At 37.3% G+C, this 18913-nt stretch overlaps 2 protein-coding genes and 1 long non-coding RNA gene across 4 annotated transcripts; 2 read left to right on the forward strand and 1 right to left on the reverse strand.

Moving 5' to 3' along the window:
• The first annotated feature begins 342 nt into the window (after positions 1-342).
• Positions 343-2822, forward strand: LOC143304012 (uncharacterized). 2 transcript variants are annotated; one of them, XM_076626290.1, is made up of 3 exons: positions 828-908; positions 1147-1286; positions 2741-2822. In XM_076626290.1, exons 1-3 carry the CDS (start codon positions 873-875, stop codon positions 2820-2822), a joined length of 258 nt encoding a protein of 85 aa, XP_076482405.1. In that variant the 5' UTR covers positions 828-872. The 2 variants fall into 2 exon arrangements, with proteins under 2 accessions (XP_076482404.1, XP_076482405.1); XM_076626289.1 differs by having other exon boundaries at positions 343-1286.
• A 502-nt stretch (positions 2823-3324) lies between these two features.
• On the reverse strand, positions 3325-17846 carry LOC143304013 (uncharacterized). Its single transcript, XR_013060697.1, has 4 exons — positions 17348-17846; positions 16089-16346; positions 3467-3683; positions 3325-3401 (listed from the first exon to the last, which is right to left on the reverse strand). It is a non-coding gene; the product is annotated as an uncharacterized LOC143304013 (long non-coding RNA).
• On the forward strand, positions 8124-15052 carry LOC117160341 (uncharacterized). Its single transcript, XM_076626381.1, has 6 exons — positions 8124-8128; positions 8193-8256; positions 8392-8465; positions 8525-8604; positions 11344-11548; positions 12400-15052. Exons 1-6 carry the CDS (start codon positions 8124-8126, stop codon positions 12401-12403), a joined length of 432 nt encoding a protein of 143 aa, XP_076482496.1. The 3' UTR covers positions 12404-15052.
• Positions 17847-18913: the final 1067 nt, after the last annotated feature.

Here is an 18913-nt window from a genome sequence, read left to right on the forward strand (position 1 = left end):
GCACAACATGCTTACTTACTTTCCAACAGGCTTCATATTTACAAGAAAATTATTCATTAAATTATAAAATTATTATAAAATTATTCATGTAAATATCATTCGCAATATTTTATTCTTATAAGCTTTAGTTACTAACATTACAAGTACTTAATTACATTCATGTCATAACTCCATAATATTCCGCGATAGAAGCATAAAATAATAAAATACATGACAACTTAGTTACATATTTTAACCAGAACACGGTCCAGTTCTATTCGTACGGAGATTTGAGAAAATCGAATTGATTATGAATCCTCTCCAGAGGGCAGAAGTTCCGCGGCTTAATATTATTTCGGTAGAGACTGTGCGAAGAGTGGTGGATATAACTGTCACCGAAGACAATTTATGTTAATGACTGTTCCTGGCCCGAGGAGGGACGAGGCCGGATCATGAAACAGTCTGCAAGTCTCCGTGGAGCCGATCGGACACGCCACTGTGTGCTGGTGTAACTATGCCGGACTTCCCCCTCTCAAGTCCTGAAGCAACGCCACCCCGCTGTATACTGTTCGTTTCAACCCCACGATGGCGACGCCCAGCGTCGATCCAGCTGTCTACCACGCAAGCTCGCCGAATCCACGTCCCATGGCGCTTGTGCGTGACCCGTGATCGTCTACAAATGTCGCGTTGTGCTTGCATCGTGTTCAAACGTTTCCTTAAAATGTCATTTTAAATAATCAAATCGTTGATTGATAGTAATGAAAAATCTGTATTTAACGATTTTGTCGATGTGATTAATATTTCATGGTGTAATTAAGGCAAGAGAAGAGAATGATGTGGTGTGACGTTTAAGGGTGTCCTCTGATCTTGTGTGCTGATAAGATACAAAATGGATGTCATTGGGTGGACGAAGAAATTGTTCTGCGCTGGTAAATTGATTTTTTGTTTTCGCGTTTGAAGTGAATAGTGGTTTTGATGTTGGAATTGTCAAGGATGAAGATACGTCGAAGAAACGAATATGACTTGCTGCTTCTGGCTTTTTTGTCTGTATGCAGATCTTTTGGCGATGATATGCATGTTCAGTTGGTAGAAATAGAAGAGTACGAAGATACCTTAGGAGGTCACAATAATTACGTCGATGTTAATGCATGTGTTTTCAACCCTCAGAGCGCAGACTCGCGGAAAATCCATTGCTACCATTTCACTTCAGACGAGACCAGGCATAGTGGAAATTCTGACGGAACGTCTAGCAAAGTTTTAGTTATGTATTGGAAACTATTATCAAAGGGCCGATGTTTTTCGTTCCAGTGAGTATACCATCTCTAATTTATATGATCGATGATCGATACTTCTTGCATTTAAATCTTAATCCTATTGGGCTAGATAGCGGCTGCTTATTTACTCTAAAGAATTACATTTTTTCTGATGCTTTCGTTGTTATCAAAATAGAATTTATTTTATAATTTACAGGTTCAGGTAGAATTTACTTTAAGTTATTACGGAAGTATATAATCATCATATTTTATCGTTACAACTTGTTTTTACAAAATTTAACATATAAACTGTACAGTATTTTCTCTACTGAAATCCGATTTGTTGTAACACCAAATCAATATCATTCATTGCAACTAATATAGTTCCATTGTTGTGAATAATCATCTACAGTAACGAGTGTTTAACATTTATCTAATTGAAATACATTCAAATCTAATTATAAATTTGTTTTTATAGTCTAGCAATCAATTACCGTTAGCTAATCAATTAGCTAAGACTTTGTAGCCTATCAATTAATTACAATAAAGTATAATTCAGTCGAATCATAAAAAATATCACCTCCAATGTGAATGTTCTTGTACACTAAATATATATATTCTTTAGATCAAATATCCAAGTCTTCTGCTATTGCTCATTTAATTTTTTATACAACCTCGTGCATTCACGATTTATTCTACGATAAAGTTCTACCTTGTGACACAAAGAATACCAGATAAACCGAGATCCTTGTAAATCTTTGCGAAAGATGAATCGTCCGGTGAGTCAAATCTCGTCGTCGTCGGATCGGGGACCGGTTGGTCGTTACGTTTCTATTTGGAACAGGCGAAAAGTCGGCTCAGTGGCGCCGACGGTGGTGGATTTCATGAGCTTCGGCCAACATCTCGGAATCTGGCGGGACGCTGATCGATCTGCTCCTCAACCGCGGCACACTTCGGTTTCGGTTCGTTTCGCAACCAACGAAAAGGTGACCGCGGAATTATACGCCGACCCGATCGATCCACCACCCCCTGCGCGGTACCTCTTTCTCACTTTTCCCCCGATAATTTCGCGGTTTACAGTGGCCATTCTTTTACAAGTTACTCAGTTACTTAGTTCGTTGCTCAGGAAACACTATTCATTTCCTGTAGCGTTATTTTTATGTTATTTGTAACAGAGATAGACGTTTTTAAAATATTTGTACGAAACTCGATGTGTCAATTTTTCAGCTTATTGTTGAATACGTAGGATACTAACGATGTCATCTAGTCAGACGTACAATAGATTAGGTGCTTTGAATAGGTTAACAAAACAAAAGAATGTGTCAATACCATCTATTGACAAAATCCGCAATCACTTAGTTCCCAACCCAATATATCGATCAATGATACATTTTTTTGTTTCTTAATCCATCCACGTGTTCGGTTACCTTCAACGCTTACTTGTATATAAATATATAGAACGCGAGAGAAGCTTTGAAGTAAAAAATAACAAGTTATTGTGTTTACAGTTACTGCAATTACTACCAATCTGTTCTTCATATTCGACTTCAGGAAGACACAAAGTTATTTTCATTATTGCCAGTATCATAGTCGATCTTCGCTCGACCCGAATACGACCGAACTTATCCGTGATATTTTTCAAGATAATGTGAGTTAATCTTCCGTGGCGCTGTGAGTCTCCGAACAATGGCTGGCCATGTTTGCAGAATATAACTGTGACCCATGCAATAGCAGAGTACTTCAAAATTCGCAAAATATAATAAAACCATCTTTCGGTCATAATCTTCCAAATGGAGGAATGATAAGTATATCTGATTTAAATAGTATTGCCTTGATAGTTTTATTTTTGTCTTATATCTTCTTTATGACGTCCATAATGATTTCTCTTAGAACGAGTTTCCAACTACAAAAAACATTTGCAACACCCTACGTGACTGTATTTAATGAGCCGTTTTCGAGTCCGTTCAAGAAAACGACAATATTCGGTAGATGCGTAAGCACAAGGGCAAACCGGCTATAACTCCAATCAAGGACTCACTCGGCTCGGTCCACATTCCACGTCTAGTCCACCGATCCCTAAACTCGTCGGCACGTTCCACGTTATGGTCCATCTTCGTCCTGGCTTCATTATTTCACAGTTCTCGATGATTCTTCTCTGGACATTGTGACCTGATTCTTACAGTGTCAGTTTATTTGAAGAAGAGTAATAGAAGCTATTAAAAGTTGAAACTAACTTAGGCTTAACGAAAATAACTTGAGGATCAGATTATGAAAATGAAATAAACAGAATCCGAGGGCTAGTTGATATTTCAATCGATTCTTCAAGCATCTTTATCTCAATTTCACTTTGAAATCGGTTTACTGACACTGTGAAATCGATCTACACCGTAGGCGCCGTTCGTCGAATGTGTTATTAGTTAAAACATATCGGCAGGTCCGGTGAATCGGCACCTGAATGAACAAAAAATGGCATGACATGACAAACTGTTGGATAATCGATGTCCTCGGAAATATAAAGCACCGTGATTTTTGCACATTCAAGGAACCATTCACAATCTTTCAACCTGTTTCTCTGTTGAACACGTCATTCCAACACTCTGTAATTCTATTCATAACTACGTGCTTACTAAATTTAAATTTATCGTTTCAAATATCCTATCATTTCCTATAGAAAAGTTTATTTTCATTTTGAAATTATTTCCACTATCCATTTGTTACAAGATTACAAGATTTTTCAAGGCTATATATTATTTCTAATACTATACTCTTACTATATGTTATTTCTATTCTATACTCTTAGTTCATATTATTTCTGTTACTACCAAATGTAGAATTTATCGCTTGATAGAAATATGAAAAGAAAATCGGATATAATTCAAGCAATTTCGAAATTCACATGCAAATAGGTTATTGGAATAACCGATCCAATTTTCGGCCAGCAATCATGTCTGAAATACGAGCCAATAACCGTTTCAATATTTTAACAGAACTACGCGCGAGGCCGCCACTGACAACCGTTCGCTACCACATCTCGTCAGAGTCCTGTTTTTATTCCGATGAAATGGAAATGAGCGTAGGCGCGATGCACATTCAACGAAAGTTAAACCGTGGTCGGTGAATTCATTGAAATGTACAGCTGCTCGTCCTACCGTTAAAACATTTAACGATCCGCTTGCCCCAACGTTCGCGTGACGACTTGTCGATTTCGCGATAAAAGTGTCGATGAAAAATGAATGAAATGGAGAAACCAGTTCGACATTTAGATTTATTTTTTATTCAGATACGAAGTCTTCTGCTTGTGATACTTATATGGAAATAAATTAGAATAACCAATGACTCGTGAATAGGAAGAATTTTGCACTCAGACAGCGAACTGGTCTTTAGTGTTTTGAAATTTGATAGAACTGGAAATCTAAGAACTTGGTAATATTCTTTCTTTTTTTAAACATACTCGGTAATTTCATAGTTTCAAAGCATCAGCAGAGTACAATATTTGAAGATTTTTGCACAAACGAAAAATCTCGAAGCTTGATAATGAATTGGACTTTGACAAGAATAGAAACATAAGAATTTAGTAATTTTTTCTTAAGAACCAGTGTTGCGCCCAATGAAGACGGAACTGAATTTTAATGCAATGTTTTCCCGCAAAGCTTTCCCGCTGTTTCCGCGCAATTTCACGACGGACGGCTGCAGTGAAGAAATTAAAGCATCGCTGCAATAAATTAACACGTTTCCGCGAGAAGTGACGTCATGCGCCGCAATTCGACCATGGGACTCGCAACGAGTTCTTGTTAGTCTTTTATAGTTCGCCATATGGGCACAAGTCGATTCCCACCACTGACACCGATACGCGCTGCTACAAACTGCACGTTAATTTACCCGGGCTCCGAGTATCCGTCACTTTTTTGTACTCGATCCTCGATAAAAAAGTTATCATCGATTCTGGATTGGTGCATTGCGAGCCATAAATACGTTCTACCAGCGGAATTGTAAATTTAAAGAAGTCGTAGGTTATATAGGGCATTACAAAGTTTGAGCAACACTGCGTCATAACTATTTTTTGAATTTCGACTGTTACTTAACAATGAAGCGTGCATTTTTATGGGAATTATTCTAAAATCGTTATAAAGTAAAGTCTCTTACAACATTTTAGACTTGAAATAATCATTTTTCTTAAAACGTAGAATGTTAACAATGAGGTACATACACTTTCTACTCAAGTTCCTCCAAAATTTTCTTTCCAACTTTTACACAACCTAACCTTTTCTATTATCTTTCAAAGAGTCGTACTATCTTTCAAAAAAATTACTCAAACGTTTGCTTTGCAACTTGTACAATGCGAAGTTTGAAATTAGTACCATAAAGCAACAACGTCTAAATATTTTTCACTAATAAATCTTCGCGTTTATTGCTTTCCGTGAAAGATATTTTTAGACGAGCGTTGGACACTACGTTAAATGGCAAAATTAACGGGCCCTGAAAATTTTCCGAGAATTCGGCGTCCGGTTTTACGAATGCAGCGTAGTTTTATTGCGGCAGTGTAACAGGGATGCTCGGTGTATACTATTGTTCAACTTTTTTCTTGTCCTGACTGGAAGCAGGTATCGTGGACCTTAGCAGTTAATAGGCAGGGAATAATGGCGGCCGATTGACCTTCGATTCGTTGGCCAGCTACACGGTTCCAAATGCTCGAAATTTAACTTTTGCTGAATTTTACACTTACAAGGTATTATTTCTTTCTTTTTATCCCTTTACCTTTTGTACAGCAATTGTAACGATACATATATTATTAAACTTCAATTTAATTGTCGAGGAAATGGAAGTAGAGTTGTTAGTTTTAGTTATAGATCTGAAATCTGGTTATGTTTTCTTATTATTAGATATTCAGTACAGATGTTATTATAATATGTACAAGTTGTCTGCTTTGTTCCTGATACATGCATTATTCTACGAGTCGGCCTAGTCTCGTTACGTTTAATTATCATGAATAATGTATAGTCTCGGTCAGCTTACCGCTGAAAGATCTACGATCTGGTTGCCGCGTATCCTTTCCAAGATCGTATTAAATATCGTGTAGTATTACTATCGTGTCAAATTAAAGATACGTTTAAGCTAACACAAAAAGATAAACGTGACCCACAATTATATCCCATATAATAATTTCTCGTTTATTCCGGTACTCGTATAACGCGTGAAACAGATCGTTCAAACAATCCACTGAAAAATAAAAACCAGTTACGACATTGAAAAACACCGTCAACCATGATCATCCACTAACTAACGGACAAAGATAAACGTAACTTAGAATTACGTTCTATATAGTAACATAATCCCTTGTTTAATCCAGCGCATAAATACTGCGATAAGTATGCGGATAATTATGCAAATTCATATTTTTACGAATATAAGCAAAAAGATGGAAGCTAGGTAAAGCCAGCTAGAAACCTGTATTTTACACATTTCATACATACTTTTAGGTTATGTGCATTTGCATTCCACAAATGCATAAAAATCCTACTTATAGCATGTAAAGCTGCTTTTCCGAAAGATTCAGCATGTAAACTCAGCAAAGATCAATTCCAACACAGAGAAACCTCATCAAACACTATCATATCGCAGTTACACAAACTTTCATCTCGCTGTGTCATCGATAGGAAACAGTCTCACGATCGATTGTCTATCCAGCCATTCAAACATCTTACGGCCCGTACTTTCATTTTCGCAAACCCAGTGCAACTTGCCTCTGCGCTACCCCAAAAAGGGAGAAACTACAGGGATGTGGATAGAAACCATAGGGAGGGTTCCCTTGAGGAACCATGGGGCCCGCGTTATCGCTGGAAATTCCGACACGGACTGAAAATCGCGTTTCACCAACCGAAAGAGAGAGAGAGAGAAGAGAAAGTGAGGGAGAGAAAAAAGAGAGAGAGTGAAAGAAGGGAAGAAAGAGACGGTGGAAACTGGATGGCTTCGTTCATTGTCGTGGAATAAAAGCTGCGGGAGTTCCCTACGAATGCTGAGCCCTCTCGCATGGATTTCATTTCAGGATCGCATAAAATGGTGCTGCTGCCAGTGACGACGCTGCTTGGGGAGCAAGGGGGAACAAGAACAGTGTATGAGAGAGAGAGAGAGACAGAGCGAGGGGGAGAAACGGTGAGGAAGAGAGAAGCATCGAGGGGAGAAGAATGGAGAGGACGAAAGGCCGTGGAACGAGAGAGAGAAAGGGACGGAAACAGAGACAGAGATGTGCCGGCTGGCAAGCAGATGGTTGCGCCGTTTATTGGTTTATTCGTCGGTTCAGCCATCACGTCCCGTCCAGCCATCAGACCAGCCGGTGTTCCTCTTTATATTCCTCACGTTGAGGAGGATCGACTTAACTGCCCGGGCCTTATCTACTCTACTTTGACCGCGACACGATGGTGCATCGATCGTCAGGAAAACACGGCTGGCGTTGTCGAAGAACATCGTTAGGACTCGAGAAATTCAGAAGAAGATTAGTCGGATCTATGGCATATAGTGGATCGTGGTGTATCGTGGTAGAATTGCTCTTTCAATTTTTCCTGATAATTGCTTTTGTGCATTTTCAGAAGCCGGTGATAAATCGTTCAATAATGTTATATACTGTTTATGTGAATTTATATTTTTGACGGTTGGCATTGTGTGTCACTATGATGTGGTGGTTATGTTTCGTAGTTTGTATTGTAATATATATTGTTCTCTAGAACTTTGGCAATGTTTGTTTAGAGATGTAGACATTTTTTGGATTAGAGTTTGTGACGTACTACATTTCATTTTACTTGTACTCTTATCGCAAGATAGTATTTTCTCGATCATTTCTCAGTGTTGAAACGTTCGTCGTGTGAAAGTGAAAGTTTCCGTTTAAAAAACGCGCTGATGAGGTAAAAGTTTGACGGTCGGTTTATTTTTCAGCGGCGGCAGGGTGCGGATGTCGATTGTCTGAAGAGGGGCTCGAGCGGTGAAAGGGTTGATTGATGCTGACTCGACTGCTTTTATCGTCACTTATACGGTACTCTATATATCATTTATGTTCTTTGTGCAACATTTCAAATAGAGTTTATTCTAACTTATACGCCTTCAATTCAGTGAATTGCAAATTCAGGTATAAGAGAAATTCTGAATGTATTCGAATCGTTCATTTTAGATACTGAAAGTGACCATCACCGTTGGAATCAAAACATTTTCTACAGATGTTGGATTACGCTGTGCAATCGGCAGGTACGTAAATATAAATGAAAGGGAACGACAATGTAAATTAACTCTGTACTCTATTTCAGGAGTGACTTCACTCACCATCAAATTACAAAACTTCATCTAATTTCTGCTACATTCTGCTACAAAAATCTTCGTATCACAGGTATATAAATAACATTTTTAAACTTAAATTCCAATCCTCACACAATTATCATTTATTCCTCTGTCTTTTACTATTACCAATTAATAGTTTCAAGTAGATTGAAATTTCCCAAAATTGATATCCACCTATGTAACTCATTATTATTTAAACTAACTAGACATTAAACTTCCTATTCCAAATCAAATTATTAGACTGTGTTGATAATATTTATGGAAATTTATATTTTCATGAAAATAATTCAAGAAATGGAATTTAAGCAGTGATTTATCTCATTTATGAAATATTATAATATTATTATACTTCTCATATTTTATATATGTTTGCGCCCTATGTGTCTTTCCATATACACTTAAAAATCCACAGTCTGGTAATTATTAACTGATCAACAAGAAATGTAAATCTTCCTGTATTTGTACTTCATGCGTAACATATTTTCTTATTATCTGCTCCCCATTTGCTCGTGCAACATGCCGCGAATCGTATTTTCTAGGGTATTGAAATTGGCGTGTGTATGTCGTTCACATGAGTTCCATTATGCGATCGTATGTTAAGTCCAACGAGAAAGCTTTCAACGGCCGTTGCGCAACAGTTCTAATACCGATAATTATGCGAATACGGCGGAGGGGCGGGGGCAACGATAATAGCGTCGCCGACATCGGTCCGCGTAGCCAGTAATGGCGTGCCAGGGGGTGAATCGATAGAGGGAGACATCGTGAAACTCGACGACGCTCCACCTATCGAATGCGCTGAGCTTTTCCTGCAGGAGTACGCCCTCTACGCTTCTTCGAAAATTCGACGATTCTCATTGTATTTATTATTATCATTATTTTTTTTAAATAGTTCGTAGTTTTGGTATTATTCAATAGACCCATATTTCTGGGGAGGATGGTTGGTCGTGTGATAGTTTAATGACGAGATTACTCGATGTTTATATATATATTTTAAAATATATTTTAAAATATATTTTAAAATAATTTATCAAATATATTTTAAAATATATTTTAAAATAATTTATCAAATATATTTTAAAATATATTTTAAAATAATTTGTCAAATATATTTTAAAATATATTTTAAAATAATTTGTCAAATATATTTTAAAATATATTTTAAAATAATTTATCAAATATAAAATAATTATAAATACAGAGTCGCTACGGGTCGTTACAATAATGTTCGCTAAAGACAGTGTGCTAATCGCTAATAAAATCGAGACTGAGACCGAAAAACAGATCATCTTACGATCATGTTTGTTTATACTGGTCGAGGGGATACATTTCCATTCGCCTGTGTTAGACGGTTACACGTGGCGACGACATTGCTTTGCCCGGAGTTGGTTTATTATTACATTCTGTATATTTTAACGATATTGATACTGCGAGGCAAAACAACAGCGAATCGTCCTCCAGCTCATGTACCGCTACATATCTATATCTTTTTTGGTTAGACTTAAGAAGTGCTGAATATTATTAAAATTCCATGAAGAAATAGTGTTGATTCTATGGATTGTGGAATTGAAATATGGTTTACTCAGTTTTAGCTAAAAAATTATTCGCAATATCTTTCCAGTTATTTATGCAACTATTAGGAGTAAATTTTCAAGATTGTCATGTATATCTTATTCGGCTAGTTTAAGGGAGTATTAAATATTCTGGAAAGTTATTATTTGGGATAATATTATAGGTTATGTAATCGCCATATATGTTTCTCAATTTGAAAAATTCTGAATGTTTTTTTAGGTAATCAGAAGCCTAGACAAAAGTGATCGAGCTTCTTTAGGTATATATTCGTGTTGACTTATTGATCCCCATGGAGAGATTACAACCTTCCCATGGGAACAAATCAACGTCTGGCGAGAAATATGTATGCGCCCAAGGAATCGTTTCGGATGTCATCGTCAAAGTCGGCTTTCGAGGGATTAAAGTTTCTGACAAGCTTGTTAAAATATAACCTCTCACTCGAACGGCTCGAACGGTGTATTAGCAATCGTAAATTGGCATAATATTCGGAAGTCTTCGAAGATTAAGGAGCTTCTTCTTTGTAATTGGAAGTTTTGAAAATCGTTAGATCTTAAACCTACAAATAAAACGTCTACTTTAACGCCAGGTTTTTGACTCGACCCGCCTTAATTCCAGTTAATCCCAATTCGTAAAGGGAAGACTAGGTTTTGAGAGGACTAACCCTCGAAGAATCTCGCAAACCTATCGATTTCGATTTTCCAGGCGAAATAACCTCGTTAGGTTAAATATTTTGACAATCTACGAAACACACCTAATCTTGCAAATTAATCTTCTATATTTGTACAATTCGAATGGAATAACTCTTCTAATTAACCTGCAAATATTTATGTAGATAATAGACTATACTTTGGATATTTTATATATTTCCCATGTTATATACATACATATATTTTTGCATCCTTAAATCTGTCATAAACGCAGTTTACTCACAACATTAACATTTTCAATTTCTTAAATATTTCTTAAATTACACATTAAATACACCTTCAAAGTGTTCTCTTGATATGCATGTATTTGCAATGCAGTGTACTTTGGCGAATTTGTCCTAAAACGCTTCCCGAACTCGGTCTTCTTATACCTCTGTCTCCTCCTCCTTTCATTACCAACATTCTAATAACAAAATCCATTTAAAAGATCAATCCACATTTTGTTGTTATCCGTATAACGAAGTTGGACGAAGAGACAACGAATCTAACGAGGTTCCCGCGTTGATTTTCAGGTAAACACAACAGCGATGACCAAGTAACCTGGAAACGCAAGGTACATCGACACGCGTGCTCAAATAAAAGGAGCTGTACCGCTAAGGAATGGGAGGAGAAAGAGGACGAAGGAGAACACGGCCTTGCCTGCATTCAGCTGTGTCATCCGCGAGCCGTTAACGCTCAGGTGCTTTCGAACTCAGGGACGAGCATCAATCACTATCGGTAGTGCAGGTGTAATATGATTATTGTCGCTAAGATAACCTGCTATGATATACGTCCGAGAAGTGTGCCAAGTGACATAACAGGATTTATCTTTAACGGCGTATCGAAGCCTTCGAGTAGAGAACGAACCGGCGCCGCCATTACGTTTCTGGCTTCGATGATTCGTGGCTTACTTTGAATGCATCGACTCGATCTATGTTTAGAAAGTTTCTTCGAGAACATGGAAATAATAATATTACTCTTTATTAACTAACTGTTGAGCGTTGTTTGCTGAACTTAGGGTTACAACTTTGCGGCGCATTCAAGGGTTGGAGTTTTAGTTTAGGTTAGTTTGAAAGAAAGTATGATGAATTTTTAGGTGAAACATAGAATTTTTGAATGTAGAATTGTAAACATTTGCTTGGATTAGAAATCGAAATCCTTTGAAATGCTAAAGTTATCTTCCCGTTAGAAATTTTTCTATTAAATATCGTTTAGTTTTTTTTTTTTTGCTTCTTTGATTGATAATTTTTCTGAAAATTGCAATCGAGACAGGTTTCCTTTGTGAGAATATTCGTTTCGCGATACGTTTAGCAGAAATAGATGCTTCCCTGTTCGTTGTAACGGTGACTTGACATAACAGGTCTATTCTCGAGTGACTTCGCGCTTCAACTCTCGATCCTGGCTAGTGAGAGCGCCAGTTTTTAACTGTTCATCGAATCCTTTCAGAGGCATCTCGCTTCTTGGAACAGCAACAGAATAATTCGTATCGAAACTCATGTATTAGATAAAAACTGCTTGTGGACACTATGCTTTTAAGTTTGTTAAATTCAATGATAAATTTCAGCATACTGATCTCAAAATATTTTCAGGTGAACGAGCTGAACTGCAACAGACAGTTGAACACCTTCGATCACATACTGGGCCAACGAAGAAGTTAAAAGCGGCACGTGCGTTACTAAAAATCGTAAAGAAGCTTATAAGGAAAGAGAACATGTGTCGTAAGATTTATGTGCCGATATGAGAAGGCCCAGTTAATGCTCTACATCTACCCTGTAGATCCGAATTTGTTTGATAAGAGGCGACAAATTCGGTTCTAGAGAGGTTTGTGTGGTGCATACAGAGCTACAGCGGTCTCGAAACAACGGTCACACTTTTTGCGTGTACGTCTCAATGGAATTATCCAATTATTGTATATCGAGGTCGAAAAATTATGTCGAGGACATTTCAATTTCACTTACTTAAAAACGCATGAAATTTATTGTTTTAGATAGATCTTTGGAGTACTTTTAATCATCATCTCTTATAATTTTTCGACCGTTTCTTCATTTAATGTATTTTTTATTGCACAATGTACGAGTTCATACGAAATTCTTGAAACAGAAAAAGGTTCAAAACATCAATCGGTTATAAGAAATTGATTAACGAAACCGAAAGTCACTCAAGTGCATACAAGAGAGCGTATCGCAACTAGAACGTCGAGATGACTAGTTAAATAGATCAAACTGGATTAGAACCAATAACTATTTTAAGAATCTTAAAACTAATCTTCAATGTAAACAACGGCGCAAACAGTACTCTAAAAATACGATAAAAATCAATTTACTGTGGCAAATTTTCAACAATTCGTATTGCGTAATACAAACGTCTCCAATCAACTTGCTGTAACACGATTTCTCTAGCATATTTCGTTCCCTTGATCGAAGAATTTTATCATTAAAGTCACAGTTACGCGGAATACTTCGAATTGCAAGCGTTTCCTCTCGTTGAACGATCTTCGTTCGGAAGATCGCGAGGGGCAAGAACGCAGTTGCCATAAGCGAGAACGTCTTCATTAATCCCGGTATGCAATTACTCGCAAATAACGCTGGTAGTCTAACAAGACTTACATCATGTTCGTTGCTCGCGATCGTTTTTCAACCACGCGTTCTTCAACTATGCGAACTGATTCTACCATGTAAAAAAAAAATCTGTTAGAGGCGATCAAGAATTAATGACCGTTATTAATAGCAACTCGTCGCGATTCCACGACTACACACAATACACTGAGAGAGAAAGGCTAGTAGTCGATGAACCGCGCTCTACAATTGGCGACCCGACTTGACGCCACGATGCACACATTGCATTATAGCGTGCACATTCTTGTACCAACGGTCGTACAAGCGGGTTCAAAGTTTCATTGCATATTGTGGGAGTCGATTATTTTTAATATGAATGAAATATTGTATGTTTCGATGCGTTTAGAAAGTTCGCTATTTTCGTGGTTTGTTAGTCTGTTAAACGCTTCTTACTTTCTACAATTAATTCGGTAATTGTGTAATGTTGCAAAGAATGCTGAAGATCTAGAGAAGTCGGTTGGGAATCCATTTTTTATTTGTTCAATGATAACTATTTGTATAACAAAGATTCAGCTAAAATTAGGCTTTGAATATGCGTTTTGTAATAGGAGAATAATAAGGATCAATTGAATCTATTATTCGTATATTAATTGTCTGTACAATGAAGATTATAGTATTCTTAAATTACGGTTGAAATATGTACTTTCTTGAGAATTCAGATGCATTACAGCTTCTAGATAGATAAAGAATACCGAATACAGAAAGGCATATTTTCAAAGAATCTGTAATAATATTAAGTAAGCGATTCTATAAATGTTCATCCATTATAAACATAGTCCACACAACTATGCAATTTATCTGATATTTTTGAATGTCTAAAGAATCCTCGTTGTCCAGATTCAATCCGACAAAAACGTCGAATTTAAGCCGATTGCGTTTTCCAGAAGAGCGACAAAGAAAATGATTCGTTCACGGCGTAAGAGTCGGCCCGTCGTTTCATCTTTTTCAATTCGAGATCCTATCCTTTTATTCACGGTCGACCATAAGAGAAGCCGTAGCGTTCGCGCGCGCGTTTTCTTGCATCCTTCGGTAACGGCTGCGACGCGTCCATTAATCTTTGATCGTGCTCACATTAAAATGACATGCCGGTCGTTACGCAACCGTTCGTAAGTGCTAATGAAGTGCATACACGGCCGTAATTACCGGTCGAGTAGCCTGCCCACTATCCATAGGCGCGCGAGCTCGTAACAACCGAGCGAAGGTAAAGGGGGAAAAAATCCAAAGATTTCGTAACGATTCAGATGGAAAAAGAATGTTTCATGGCGGCAAACGCGCTGCACATTTTTCTAAATGACCAGTGATTTCCTTTGTGTGAAATTGTACTTGGAATGCGATGGAATGGAAACTTGTTAGAGAGTAGATATTATTGAGCAACTCGACTCGTTTTTATTTCTAATGTTAGTCAATGTTTGTGATACCATCGATAACGTGTAAACGAGCTGAACAGCGGAATTGTAAAATTAGATCAAATGTAATACATTGCGTGGCGGATCATCGCTGAAGATCAAGTTACAAGCTCAATAATTTTTTTATATTTCTGATTAATAATTCTATTTGTACAATAACATTCCTGATTGACCTTGTTTCAATCGAGAACGACATAATGATAATGGAAGTTTCTTACATTTTTGCTACTTATGATTACATATCAAATATCCTTGTAAAATAGTATTTTTATAAATTGGCTGTGTATTTATCGAAATTCAAGAATTATAAAAATATATGAATTATTCAGAGTAAGGATGTAGATTCTATTTTTCAGTTGTGTTCATAAAAATATGAATTTGCATAAAAATCCACAGCCCACTTATAAAATTCGCAATTCGATAACTATTAAGAAGATTGTAGTAAGTTAGATGACTTTTAGTATCTCGTGATCAGGTTAATCGTATCTCAATCAAGTAAGGTGAAGATCAAAGTTATTTACGCTTTTACTTAAACCTACAGAAAAATTAATTTATTCTTATAAAATAATAATTTATGATGATTAATTCACATACTTAACGTTGCGCTGACGGGATGCGACTATATTTTAAATAAATCTTGTTTAAACCGTTTGCATTGTAAAAAAATGATCAAGGTAAGCCATCGATAAAGTGTATTAATGTATTTGCGATATGTGAGTACCTAATCGCGGTATGTAATCCTGACACATTACAGATTGCCTGGACGATAGGAAGAAAAAAGGGGTGACAGCGCGCGTTGCAATTAAGAAAATGGAAAATCTGCAATTCAAAGCGAATTGCTAGCCGTGGAAAAACTCGAGCACGACTAATAGAAAACCTGCTCAAAGGTCGATGAAGCATGTTTCAATGCACCGGTCGTTATGATTAACGAGGAAATGTTTATAATGGCGGTTAACTTCCTGCAACTTATTTATTCCTTAGCGTCATTCTCGAGGAATTATATAATTTTTTCTTATTCCTCGGATCTTAATCTGTTGCATATTACTTTTCAAATTTTATTAACCTTTATTCTTCTCTTTTATTAATCTTCGCCAATTCAGATTTAAATCATCGCCAAAGAAATTCAAATTACTTGAATAATAACTCGGAACGTATGTAACGTCGACCTACATAATTACATAATATTATTCACAAAATATTCGTATTAAGAATCTTACGAATTTCGTGTTTCGGAAAACATCGAACAGCTGCACTTACCTAAACCAAAGATGGTAACACGCGACGCACGCGGCTCGTTAACAGCGGCGCGCGCATCAATTTCAACCATAATTTCCTTCATCAGGGAATGCACATAGGTGGAGAGGATCATTAGTTAATACGCAAACATCATCAAAGTGTCCTTAGCCGGCAGAAGAACTCTCTCGTTTCACAAGAGCGTGCTAGCGCCTCTCTCAACGGTCCGACATGAATTTCTTCATTAGAATCAGCGGCTCGACTTCGAGGTCATTAACTCACCTGTAAACATTGTTCCCCATCAAAACGTCGTCAGTTATATGAAATTGCAAAAAAATGGTCGCGAGCCAACGGTGTCGGATAAACGGTAAAAACCGCGTTACTGCTAACCGGACGTTCATCAACTCGATGCGCGCGTTTCTCCATTAGACTCGATTTACAAGAACGTTACGGCATTCGCGCGCTTCTCATTCGGTAGGTTTATTATTCGAGCGCTTTTTCGAGCGGCACCTGCGCTCGAGATTCAACTGCGCTTCCATGCGATATATCACAGAATAAGCGTTTGGGAACAGCATGACCTGATTCACATTTGATCGTCTGCTGCGATTACGTCATCAGTGGAAATTAAGTTTAACGCATGGTGACATGGTACAAGGTGTTTTATGGTAGGTGAATCTTATCTTAAGGACATGATTTTAGATTGAGGTTATGAAGCCAAAATTATGGAAGCTAAGTTATTTGATTGTATATTGTGTATGAGCAACGATTGTAAATTGAAAGTAGATTTTTTATATTCGATAGGGGAAATTTACTTTGATATTTTATGGGATGTCCTGTATGATTGATCCAATTATGGGGCAACGCGATTCAATCTTAAGCAAGAGATATTCTGAAGGAGGAATAACTAGGAAAATGACTGGCATTCGGAGTAGCATTATTTATATTAATTACGAATGAACGTGGTAAATTGAATAACGTTGCACTTGTAATTCCGTTTGATATCTCCGAGTGAAAGAAGCGTGAAGTTATTGCATCCTAGTTATGTACGTAGCTTTAGTCGATCAGAATGGAGAAGAAATGAAATTGAAATCGCGCTGTAATTGGTATTATAGCTCTGAAATACAATCGTACCATGACCAATTAAATGCAGCCTTGGAATTCTGAAGAGCCCCGAATAAAATTCAGTCAGCTCAGTCTCTTGAATAACAATGACAGAGATTAACTGTGAGTAAAATAATCAAGCGAATATTTACAAAATTATCGTATATGTATATGTAAATTACCTTTACACATGTTTAAGCCAATACTTCCACCGCTTCGCGTATAAAAAGAATAAAATACACCACTATTCCAAAAATACTTTTTCCACTTGGAGAGCAATTTCTCATAACCACAATCGCACTAAGGTGATAGCACGACGAAAGCATCGCTGAAAAACTCAAAACTCTCATCGATCCACTCACAAAAAAGAAATTGCAGCGTTCCTCGTGGAATTTTTGTTGGAATGGGTGCACTCGCGACATCCGGCGGATGGGTCGCGCCGGTAGAGAGCAGCAGTCAGGTTTTGATCAGTTTGGTCGAATGAAGACAAACGGTTCGCGATGGGCGCGTTCACCTACGATTCCAGAGATCTTGGCGGAGTCTCGAGTCTAAATCCACATCCGAGTACGCGAGAAAACATAACAAGATTGATGATATGCCTGACACGCGGGAGAGGGTGCTGGTTGGCTGGTTGGCGAGTCTGGCGTCGAGAGCAGCCGGAGGAAACACCAACCGCAGGAATAGCTTTGCTACTTTTCATTCTGCCGCGTCCTTTGCTTCGGCCGAGTTCCATGCTTGTCAATCATTTGCCGAGAACCTAGCGACACCTTGCGCTTTCGCCGTTACGAGCTTGATGTTTCTTCCATGAAACGTTGCTGCTGGATATTACGTGATGCTATTGTTCGCGTTACCTCGATATCAGGGAGTTTCTTCTCTTTTTGCTGCTTCTGGGAATATGTGAAAGATCGTTGATGTCATTCTGGAAATATCGAGGAGAGATTGATCTTTTAAAGCTATCTTTGGACGATGCTCTAAAATAATTAGTTTTATTTATTGTCAAGAAGTATTATGTTTTTATAACATAGAAAATCGCAGAAAAATATGACAAGCAATTTTAAAATTTAATAATCGATTCTATTCGATAATCGATCTATTCGATTAATAATCGATTCGATTACCACAATTGTCCTTTTAATTGATTATGGAATTACATACAGTACTTTTGCATCCTATTGAACGTTCCAAAAATGTTTCTTTGGTAGATTGTTTACTTAACTTGTATTATTAACGTTGTGGTAAATTTCACAGATATATCGCTTACTTTCAGGAAATTTATAGCTGCGAGTGTAATAAATTGTTTGAAATGAAGCAATTAACGAAAATGGATTTGTCATGTTGGCGTTTTATTTCAACGTTGTTGAAAAGTTCTAATCAATAACCGAAATAGCTGCTTTTTGAACTGCGACTGGGAACAATGTCAAAGGTAATATAGTTTCACAAATTATGGCCCATCAACGTGTGTAATAATTGCCGCTTTCTTCACAGAAGGGTTAGAAAAGAGAAGATTAAAAGAGAGACTGAAAAAAAGGTACGATGGAAACGATATCGAGTCCAGACTTTTTGCAACGGTCTAATTATGATTTATATCTGTTCGTTTTCTTGTTATAATGCGTACGTATCTGATTAGTTTTCGTAAATTACGTCGTTCCACATTTTCTTCGTGCAAATGATTGATGAATTCTAGCCGATTAACATTCCAGCTTGACACCAGTTACTCATTAGCCGGCAGGATTGTACCGCGCTGCATT

Source organism: Bombus vancouverensis, chromosome 18 (assembly GCF_051014615.1).
Source record: "Bombus vancouverensis nearcticus chromosome 18, iyBomVanc1_principal, whole genome shotgun sequence".
In the NCBI taxonomy this organism is placed as follows: Eukaryota; Metazoa; Arthropoda; class Insecta; order Hymenoptera; family Apidae; genus Bombus; species Bombus vancouverensis.